The sequence below is a fragment of the Sceloporus occidentalis genome, unplaced genomic scaffold (genome assembly GCF_023333645.1).
Source record: "Sceloporus occidentalis isolate IW3139 unplaced genomic scaffold, rSceOcc1.0.p SCAF_28, whole genome shotgun sequence".
Taxonomy (NCBI): Eukaryota; Metazoa; Chordata; class Lepidosauria; order Squamata; family Phrynosomatidae; genus Sceloporus; species Sceloporus occidentalis.
This window is the reverse complement of record NW_028317008.1, coordinates 4,468,269-4,479,353: the sequence shown is the minus strand read 5'-3', so window position 1 is coordinate 4,479,353 and position 11,085 is coordinate 4,468,269. Positions and strand designations below refer to the sequence as shown.

Below are 11,085 nucleotides of genomic sequence, written 5' to 3'. Positions count from 1 at the left end.
TGAATTTAAGGCTACTTAGATCTCTGCTTCAGGCGTACTTTGTTAGGTTGTAACAGGTCTTATCTCCTCACCAGTTCCTGATAGTGTATATAGAAGGACTTGCTATGAGAATATATGGTCATCTCTATAAAAACTGTATTCACACATTGGGGGAAAATTGTTGGGTCTCCTATAATAATTATCAAATAAGAGCATTTAGGTTTCTTTCTATGTCTCTTTTGGAAAATAGTGCTGATCCCATGAAGGAATGGAGAAGAAAAATAACTACTAGAGTTGTTCTTTGAACCTCGTTTCAATGGAATTATTTTTTTGTTTTTACGCACAGTTTAAGAAATGGCGTACAGTAATGAAAAATCTTCTGGGAGCGATGGGCAGCTGAGTGATTCGGATTCATCACGCCTGTCGGAGAGCATGGCCTGCTCAATGAGTGACAGCGAGTCTCCAAGGGATAGCTTTACCAGTGACTCTTCAAGCAAGCATGCTTCTCCAGTCTGTTAGTCCGCTCAACATTTATTCATACATATTTCTAATTGCGATCTGTCTAATCATAGGCACAGTCAGAAAGATTGCTGACTGTGCAGTTCTGAAAATTATAATGAATAGTAGAATGTGCATATTAATTGTCATTCTAGTACCGTGGCTGCACGTGCATGGACATGTGCCAAACCTAGTCACGGATGACTTTCACCTCTGCTGTAGTGATGGGAAGTTCGGATCATTAAAGTGAATCGGATCATTTCGATTCGTTCACTGAAATGATCCGATTCATGATCCGGATCTTCGGATCACTCAGTGTGTCTGCACGGAGTTACTGTTTTCCAGTAACTCCGTGCAGGCACACTAACGATTGGCCCCGCCCCTTTCATTATGAATCCTCCCCCCTGCCTCCAGTGATGTCAATGAAGGCAGAGAGTCGTTCAAAGATTCGGATCTTACAGGGATCCGAATCTTACAGTGATCCGGATCACTGTAAGATCCGGATCATTGTAAGATCCGGATCATTGTAAGATCCGGATCATTGTAAGATCCGGATCTTTGAACGACTCTCTGCCTTCATTGGCATTGTAATCATTCAGAGAATGTCACCATACTGTTATAAATAATACATTCATAATCACTGCCCCCAGGATTTACATTCCCCTTTACCTGCAACTGCACCTTAAGCTAACTTTATTAAATTAATTAAATTAACCCTCACCATTAAATTAACCCTAAACACCCCATCAACCATGACTGCCCTAAAATTAACCCTTAACACCCCATCAACCATGACTGCCCCTAAAATTAACCCTTAACACCCCATTAACCATAACTGCCCCCAAATTAACCCTAAACACCTCATTAAGCATAAATGCCCCTAAATTAACACTAAAAACCCCATTAAGCATAACTGCCCCCAAATTAACCCTAAACACCTCATTAAGCATAACTGCCCCTAAATTAACACTAAAGACCCATTAAGCATAACTGCCCCCAAATTAACCCTAAACACCTCATTAAGCATAAATGCCCCTAAATTAACACTAAAAACCCCATTAAGCATAACTGCCCCAAAATTAACCCTAAACACCTCATTAAGCATAACTGCCCCTAAATTAACACTAAAGACCCATTAAGCATAACTGCCCCCAAATTAACCCTAAACACCTCATTAAGCATAACTGCCCCTAAATTAACACTAAAGACCCCATTAAGCATAACTGCCCCTAAATTATCCTTAAACACCCCATTAAGCATAACTGCCCCCAAATTAACACTAAAGACCCCATCAACCATACCAATTTATTAGGTAATTTATCTGGAGTACATGCAATTAATTTAGGGGCAGTTATGGTTAATGGAGTATTTAGGGTTAATTTCAGGGGCCGTTGTGGTTAATGGGGTCTTTAGGGTTAATTTCAGGGGCCGTTATGGTTAATGGGATCTTTACGGTTAATTTCAGGGGCAGTTATGGTTGATGGGGTATAAGGGTTAATTTTATGCTGATGATTGAGGGTTAATTTAATTAATTTAATAAAGTTAACTGTAGGTGCAGTTATAGGTAAAGGGGGGCAAACTCAGGGGAATCTAAATCCTGGGGGCAGTGTGAACATTATTAATGTATTTATTTATAAAAGTATGGTATCAGTGATTTTCTCTGAATGATTCGAATCTCTGTAAGATTCGGATCCTTGTAAGATCCGGATCCCTGTAAGATTCGGTTCATTCGACTCTTCGGTTCATTCGACTCTTCGGTTCATTCGACTCTTCGGTTCATTCGACTCTTCGGTTCATTCGACTCTTCGGATCATTCGACTCTTTGAACGAATCTCTGACTCTATGAGTCATCGTTCCTGTGAGAATTAATGAGCTGTAACCTGACCCCAGAGTGCTCTGCAGATGACTCACAGCTCTAGGATCAGGTTACAGCTGCATGATGATTCACAGACTGAACCGCTACAAACGAATCGTTCAGTCTAGTGAACCGACTCATCCGGATCACTAAAAAGAACCGGATCAAATGAACGATTCGTTCATGATCCGGACATCACTACTCTGCTGCAGGAAGCTGCCTTTTAATAAGTATGCGGTGACTATGACATTATATATGCGTTAATAAGTTTAATGTTCAAGAGTAAACAATGCAAGTAACTTTAGAACCGAATAATCATCTACCTTACATGATTAATGGAATTGGTATTTTCATTAAGATAGGTCCTGCTTGAGTTCTGTCTTTATATATTTGTATAAAAGAATGATTAAAGAGAATGGTCCCACTGCTAAAAGTTCTGTCTGAGGCCCATCTTTACAACCTGTGGGGTCAGGAAGACCCCACTTTCACCACTGATCTCTGCTAAATAAGAATTTAATGCGAGTTACAAAGACAATGTATGTCACTTTCTGCATTAAGACACACTAAAGAGAGCTTTTACAGAATAATTTACCGAATTCCAAGACCCTTATTGTGGGCATCTTGTTGCAAATAATGAATACGTTTATCCTATTTTCAAATAAAATATGGTTCAATATAAAGCACTTTGCCTGTCCTAGCCTTAACTGTTCGAAGTTGCATAGAACTCTTGCCTTAGGTGCTAGGAGTCCTAAAGTTGACCAAGTAAAACAGGTTCACAAAAATATTCTAATGTTCTTGTTACTTTTGTATTAAGATGCCTTCTGAAAATACTCTGGGTGTCCCCTATTCTGATTGTCTTTTGTTAGGAGTTTAGTTTACTTTTTTAATTCTTTTTTTTTTTTTTGCCTTCAGCAAGTCCTCCAAAAGCAGTTACCTTTGATGAAATTATGTCAACCGCAAGAAACATGTCAAATATGGTGCTGGCCCATGAAATTGTCACCAATCAAAATTTTCATTTGGAGCATGTTGACCTGCCTAAAAACAGGTGAGAATCTGCACAGCATCCATTCCTTTACCTTCCAGCGGCTCTGCTACCTGTGTTTAACACCTACATGAAATATGATAAAGTAGAAAGACCCTTTAACCCTATTAGTACAATGTACTACGTGCTGTCGTTGTCCAATAAAAATAAAGAAAATAATAATTTTCTATTAAATAGAATATGTGTATGTATTTAAGCGTCTTTCACGTACATGTGCCTGTAGCATTTCTCCCTGGAATATGAGCAGATGGTAGACTAACAAACTTGAATATATAAATATTGTTCATTGTTGATACCAGTATTATGAATTATGTATAACGTGCGTTTACTTTATGACGAACAGTTTGGAAGGAAAGGTAAAGCAAATTGTACACAAGGCATTTTGGGATTGTTTGGAGGCAGAACTGAAGGAAGATCCCCCCCAGTATGAACACGCCATCAAACTTTTTGATGAAATCAAGGAGGTAAGCTACTGGTCAACAGCAGAAAAAATGAACTCCCCTGGAAATACTGTTTTGGTAGATTTATTTTTAATGTTGTTTTGTTGATAACAGCTTAACTACTCTTTCTCCTGAATGTAGAGTGATGGTGCAGCGTTAACAAATCAATGCTGTAATCGTGTCTATAACACAATTGCGGCATTAAATGGGTTAACACTTGTGTCTATGTCCTATGGAAGTCAAAAGTGCTTCCGGCTCCGTTGCTGTCCGTTACATTCTGCAGCAGTTCACAGGGCTCCTCAAATCACTCTCATGATGAGGAGTGATCTGATCATTTTGACAGCCACTAGACGACCCCCCCCCCTTCCCATCAGTGACACCTGTCAGAGAGGGGTCATCTAAGTCAAAATGTCAAAAAGAAAAAATCCGTATAAATATTGTATCGTTTTCAGATTCCCTGATCAATGTCAGTTGCCTAAAAAAATACTTGATACACTGCTATCTGATTAAATGATCAATGACTCATTAGGTCACCTATTATTGATCTGTCTCCCCATTGCATATTATATATTATACATATATTCCATATATTATATATGCTGATTGCTGTCAGGTGTTTGTTCGTAGAATATTAAGATGAGGTTTATCTCTTTGTGTAACCTTCTCTTCTAGATTTTGCTTTCCTTTTTGACCCCTGGTACGAATAGGCTGCGGACCCAGATCTGTGAAGTTCTGGATGTAGACCTCATAAGGCAACAAGCCGAGCACAATGCAGTTGATATTCCAAAGATGGGAGGTTATATCATTAATATAATGTCCAAGTTATGTGCACCGATCAGGGATGAAGATGTCAAAAAGCTAAAAGCAAGTGGAGACATTGTGCAAATGTTGAGGTTGGTCTTTCTTCATCTTTTCTTAGTATGAAGTGCAAAACACAAAAAAAGTATTTGCACCACCAACTGATAGAGGGTAAAAATATTGTAAACAACTACTGACATGTATGTAACGTGCCCTATCAATCCCTTAACGACCAGGCAGGTCACGCAAAAACAGTCAGTTAACGACCAATGGCACGTCATGGCATTAAAGAAGCTTTCTTCTCTTAAATAATGTTGCTGTAATGCCTCGATGGGGCATCAACGTCCACTACAACACTGTATGGGGGCAGACGCTTTTTAAAAAAATAGCTTCAGTGGTGTTGCTGAAATGCCTCAATAGCAAGGCATTCAGCGACCCAGAAAACCGCACGGGGCGCACTATCACCACTCCAGATTGCAGTCACAGATGCCATTGCGAGAGATTTTGCCTCTCGCAAGATGGCGGCGTCCTTTAAAAAAATTAAACACATTTCCTAGAGGATCTCTCCAGAGAACCCTGCAGGTTGAATACAGGTACTGCATTCAACCATACAAGTCATTGGAGCCCAGCTTTCCATCACAATGTGATTAGTAAAATAAAAATAATAAAAATGGCTAAAAAATAAATAAAAAAATATGAATAAAATAAACTTTATTTTTATGAGCAAGTGCAAAAATTAGCGCTGTATCTTCTCTAAAAATCTTGACATGGAAATGAAAATACTAGCATTTTTAAATACCTACAAAAAAGAATAGTTTGGGGTAAATTGTAGTGGTGGGTACAGATTGACCAAAATTGGGGGGAAAAGCGCATTTCCCAATTGTGGCCTTTTAGCCCCCCAAACAACCAGACGGACCCAGGCAGTGGTTGTATCACTGTACTCAAGGGATGTTGCTTCTTCTTCTAGTAGATCTCTGCTGTCTGTTGTATGGTCTGAAGGTGACTTTCTCAAAAGCCAGAAGACCAAGCACAGAGTTATTAATAGACTTTTGGTCATCGGTTATAAAAGGATATCTAGAAGCCATGCATAGTTGCTTTTGCTTATACAAAATATACATACTACTTAAATATAAAGGCTGTGGGGAAAACAAGAATTAGTTTTATACCTACAATGCAAAGTATTATTAATAAACCCATATTATCAAAATCGATCGTATTTCATGCTTTACATCAATATAGCATTAATGGCAATGGAAGTTTTGTTCATAACTCTTGGGTCAGGCTAAAAAACCCACTGTCCACAACATATTTATGTTTTAGCTGTAATACACAGCAAGATCTAGAACAGTTGTAGGCTTCATATAACTGTTAGAACGTTTCTGTGTGCCTCCCTTTGTTTACATTACAGTAAATTATACCTTCTCTTGCTCTCTTACACAGGGATGTATTCCGTGTTTTGGACCTTATGAAAATGGATATGGTTAATTATACTATACAGAATATTAGACCACAACTTCAGAGACAGCTAGCTGACTATGAAAGGATAAAGTTCCAGGAAATCATTGAAAAAACTCCAGGTAAAATGTCTCATAATTTAATTTATAATGTGTTTAGAGATACTTCTTCTCTGTCCTCATGAAGATTTAGCTGTGTGGTTTTATTCAAATCAGAGAAAATTATATATATATATATATATATATATATATATATATATCATTATAATGGTATTGTTATGTTATTGGAACTAAAAACATAGATCAGTGGCAATGGGGTGCACAGTGTTATTAATAATTGACCGTACATGAGGCATGGAGAAGTAGATGAACACACACGTCGGATAATGCTGGTTGTTACTTTTGTTTTCAAGCATTTTAGTTAATATATTTGTGACAGGTACATAATATTGTCAGGTTGTTGTAGGCCAGCTAATTTGTGATATAACAGACATTGAATTGAGTTGCCCCAGTTTTATCAAGGATTACTAAAGATCTGGCCTGGCCATGTGGTGTTCCTTGTTCTAGAAGTATAATAGTTGGTAGATAGTTCATAGATAAATGTTCAGTGGATTCACACATTACTCCAAATCTTGGATGGTTATGATGGCATTAAGTTGACATCTCTCAATATGTGTTTTGTTAAGATGCCCTCATTCAGACAACCGAGTGGATAAAGGAATCTATTAAAGATGCCATTGAAGCAAAGTCCCATGGAAATGCCGGTGGTGCTAATGGCGTATCGACCGACAATCTTAGCCCGACACTGGTGCTAAATAGTGGTTATCTGAAACTCCTGCAGATGGATTATCACAGTGCTATACCAGAGGTAATGAAAGACTGATGATAAGTGGGGGTCCTTCTACTTACAAATTCTTCAGTATATTTTGTGGTTGCGGTGTTTTAAGAAACTATAACACCTTTTGTATGACTTCCAAAACTTAAATGTATTTCATTTTATTTTGTGTGACATTTTATTTTATTTTTTAAACAACGAAGCAGAAGAGTAAATATATAGCCAAGATCACATGTTCTTGCTATTTAGGGTTCTTATTGTGACACGGTATTCTACACTCCATACCCTGTTAGAACATCTTTGTGCCTGATGTGTTTCTATGGGTCATAGTCCTTTGTGATCCACTGGGCTGAACCTACATCAGGACACAAATATCCAAACTTCTTCCCAGGGCATACATTAGTGGGAGTTTGGATCAGCTGCACCCACAATAAGCCCTATAGCATACTGCTGCTAGAAACACAGATTTATAGGAGACTGAGATAAAACAGTGATCTTCTTTTTAATAAAAAAGAACAGTTTGGAAGTGTATTGTAGCGCTTACATTTGTTATGCCATGGCTGTCTCCATGTTTAAAAGACAAATAAGCATCCTTTACCTTGGACGCGTCTTGTCATAAGAATAGGTTCAGGTAATGCCTATGTCACAAGACACCTTAGTCTACTGCAATGGATTTTTATAATAAGTGCTGTTAGTAGCCTGTTTTTTGTAACACATGTATTTATAATAAAATAATAGTTGGCTAAATGAATGTTTGTTTCTTCCCGCAGACGCTTATTACAGACGATGTGCGAGTTCAGGAGATAAAGTTCAAGTTACTACAGGTGAAACTCATAGCCTGTGTGTGCCTCATCACGCAGAATGCAATGGGCTCTTACTGCACAAACGAATTCACTGAAAAAGTAAAAGAAATCACATCGATTCTCATCCAGGGCATAAACAGCACGTGAGTGAAACTATTTAGCCTGTTTATGTGAACTGCCTTCCAAACCTTACAGAGTATGACTTAGCCTAGTCTATACATTGCCCTAGATGCCTGTATGCGAAGATATAGATTAAAGTACCTTTACAACCTGTATAGAAAATTTTATCTGCTCTGACAATATCAAACAGATCAACTTCCACTAATACAGCACCCCCTCCAATGTTCTAAATCACCCATTCATTTAAGATGACTTCATCACTACTCCAAGTAGTAGTGAAATCTATGAACTATATTTGAGGGGTTGATAGTTATACTAAGGTGTTGCTTATTAATTCCGATTTCAGGACATTTAACCTCAAAGAGGCTCTCAGTGCCTTGAGTGTTAAGATCTGCACTGAAATGAACAACTCATTGACCGAAAGAGGCTTAACTCCACTAAGTACAGAAGCACAGTCTGTCTTACTCGGGCAGATCGACAGCATCATTGAGAAAGATCACCCCATATACAACTTGATTGGTAAGTACTTCTTGAGGTTTTTCTTTTTCTCTCTAGGTTAAGGTTGCTAGGTCATGGGCTCAGTTAATATGCCTGCTGGGTACGTTTAAAATACACAGAGGGATTGAGAGCAGACATATTTCCCTCTAAGAAAAACTTACATTATATATATATATTATATATAATGTAACACACATATATTGCAGCATATAGGGCTGCAACTAACGATTATTTTAATAATCGATTAGTTGGCCGATTATTTTTTCAATTAATCGGATAAAAAATTTTAATTTTTTTTCAATTTTAAATAATGTAATAAAAAACATACAATTTACACTTTCATCTCTTTATCACAATGGCGTCTCGCTATTCACCTTCTTATTTTACTGACATAATAATAAAAGCTACAAGAACCCAAACAGTGTTTCTCAAACTAGGTTTTAATACAAAGTTATTAGTAAATATTAATTCATATGTTAACTATTTTTCATATTTAATAAAAACTATGATAAAAAAGCCTTGTTTAAAAAAATTTTATTTACCAAACTGCCCCCGGTTATGCACATCTGACCCCCAGCTTGCCACTCTGCCCCCATATATGCCTTATACCTCTTATATGCCAGTGATATGCAACTGAGCCCCCTGATATACCTTTTACCCCCAGATATGTTTTATGCCCCCCTGATAGGCCTAATATCGATATGCCTTATACCCCCTATATGCCCTGAAATTCATAATACCCCCCATACACCACTATAACTCACCCATACACCACTCTGGCTCCTCCCCTCCTATACACCACTCTGGCTCCTCCCCCCTCCCCATACACCACTCTGGCTCCTCCCCCTCCCAGACACCACTCTGGCTCCTCCCCCCTCCCATACACCACTCTGGCTCCTGCCCCTCCCATACACCACTCTGGCTCCTCCCCCTCCCATACACCACTCTGCCTCCTCCCCCTCCCATACATCACTTTGGCTCCTCCCCCTCCCATACATCACTTTGGCTCCTCCCCCTCCCATACATCACTTTGGCTCCTCCCCCTCCCATATACCACTTTGCCCCCTCCCATACACCACTCTGCCTCCTCCCCCTCCCATACATCACTTTGCCTCCTCCCCCCTCCCATACTCCACTCTGCCTCCTACCCCCTCCCATACTCCACTCTGCCTCCTGTCAGCCACGGAGGTTCACAAGACACCAGGGAGCCGGGTAGAGAGGCAGAGTGCCGTATGTGAGGGGGAGGAGCCAGAGTGGTGTATGGGAGGGTGGCTCCCATACACCCCTCCGACTCCTCCCCCCTCATAGAAGCCTCAGCGTAAGTGAAGGTGAGTAACTGAGGCTGTCTGTGCGATGCAGACCCCCACCGGCTGACAGAGAGGATGATCCTCTGTCAGCCGGTGGGGGTCTAAACGATGCGCACAGCCAGCCTCCGTTACTGCCCTTCACTTACGCTGAGGCTTCTATGAAGTCAGTAACGGAGCCGGGTAGAGAGGCAGAGTGATGTATGGGAGGGGGGAGGAGTCAGAGGGGTGTATGGTAGGGGGAGAGAGACGGAAGTGAGAGACCGGCCGACAGTGAGGGGAATCCAGGTCCCCTGTAGCGTTGCGGGGGATCTGGATTCTAGTGTTATAATTCGATCTCTGTTTGAGGTCGGATTATAATTTTTATAATCGATAAAAATCGATTTGATTAATCGATAATGAAAATCGTTGACAACGATTTTCATTATCGATTATTATTGATTTTATCGATTAGTTGTTTCAGCCCTAGCAGCATATTTACAGGAGGATGTTAAAGATTTGATTGTTGAGATTGTGTAGCTCTATAATTTCCGAAACCTATTATATGACTGTTTTACTTTTTAGAAAAGCGGACATACGAGTATTTAAGCACATTCCTGTGTGTTCCTTACCCATACAAACGGGTTCCAATGACACCCGGAGGCCTCACGTCAGTCCGCGTGGAACTGGAACTTATCGCCTGTCATTACGCCAATATTGTACATTTCAACAAGCAAGTGTACGGACCGTTCTATGCAAACATCTTCCGGAAACTACTTTTCAGTGAGGCTACCGAACAAAAGGTGCAAACCGTGGCACAATGAAGATTCTTTAAAGGAAAAATATTTATTAAACCCACCACATTTGTTTTGGAACAGAGTGCTGAGTATTTGAAAATCAGAAGGAAAATTCATATTTTTTAAAGGACTCTATTAAGCTGAAAGGAAGCGTATTTCTTTAGATGTTATTTGACTATTATATCAGCTAAAAAGTGATGTTTCATTGTAATGTCATTTCTGGTTCTTTGTTTTCACTGAACTCCCATGATCCTCAGTCTCTTGTCTGTGTCGTGTAAGTTTGACGTCGATAACTGCTAAGAGCAATGCGAGCCAGCTCTCCCTTTGTGAGATATTGTGGTGCTTACTTCGTAGAGGAAAAATTCAATGAAAAATTTATCTTTTTAAAAGAAAGAAATGCCAGTATTTTTTTAAACAAAAGCAAAAACCTTTGAGTAGGTGATATATTTTCTAGCAGTAGTATTGTTTGTATTTATTAATATTCTTCTTGACAAAGTTGTAGAATCACTTATGGTTAAGAGGTCAAAAAACCTTTTAAGCATTTTGCTTGTGAGGTGACCATTTCAGTTGTGATGGTGTTTGTTCTGTGTCTAGCAGAATACAAAAGAGTATCGTACAAAGCTGTAGGGATATAGTTTAGTTTTACTTTCATTTATACAATTTTATATAGAAATCCCTTACTT

The 11,085-nt window shown here is 39.2% G+C and overlaps 1 protein-coding gene across 1 annotated transcript; it reads left to right on the top strand.

Moving 5' to 3' along the window:
• The first annotated feature begins 333 nt into the window (after nt 1-333).
• On the top strand, nt 334-10,429 carry LOC149299697 (T-complex protein 11-like protein 2). The gene is made up of 9 exons (XM_089486009.1): nt 334-493; nt 3,245-3,377; nt 3,718-3,838; nt 4,487-4,707; nt 6,053-6,189; nt 6,753-6,934; nt 7,672-7,847; nt 8,171-8,343; nt 10,191-10,429. The coding sequence occupies exons 1-9, from the start codon at nt 334-336 to the stop codon at nt 10,427-10,429; spliced, it is 1,542 nt and encodes a 513-aa protein (XP_089342135.1).
• The last annotated feature ends 656 nt before the right edge of the window (nt 10,430-11,085 follow it).

Coding starts and splice junctions, on each gene's coding strand:
- LOC149299697 (XM_089486009.1), top strand. CDS start 334: ATGGCGTACAGTAATGAAAAATCTTCTGGGAGCGATGGGCAGCTGAGT. Junction 4,708..6,052: donor GACATTGTGCAAATGTTGAG/GTTGGTCTTTCT, acceptor TCTCTTACACAG/GGATGTATTCCGTGTTTTGG. Junction 6,935..7,671: donor ATCACAGTGCTATACCAGAG/GTAATGAAAGAC, acceptor TTCTTCCCGCAG/ACGCTTATTACAGACGATGT.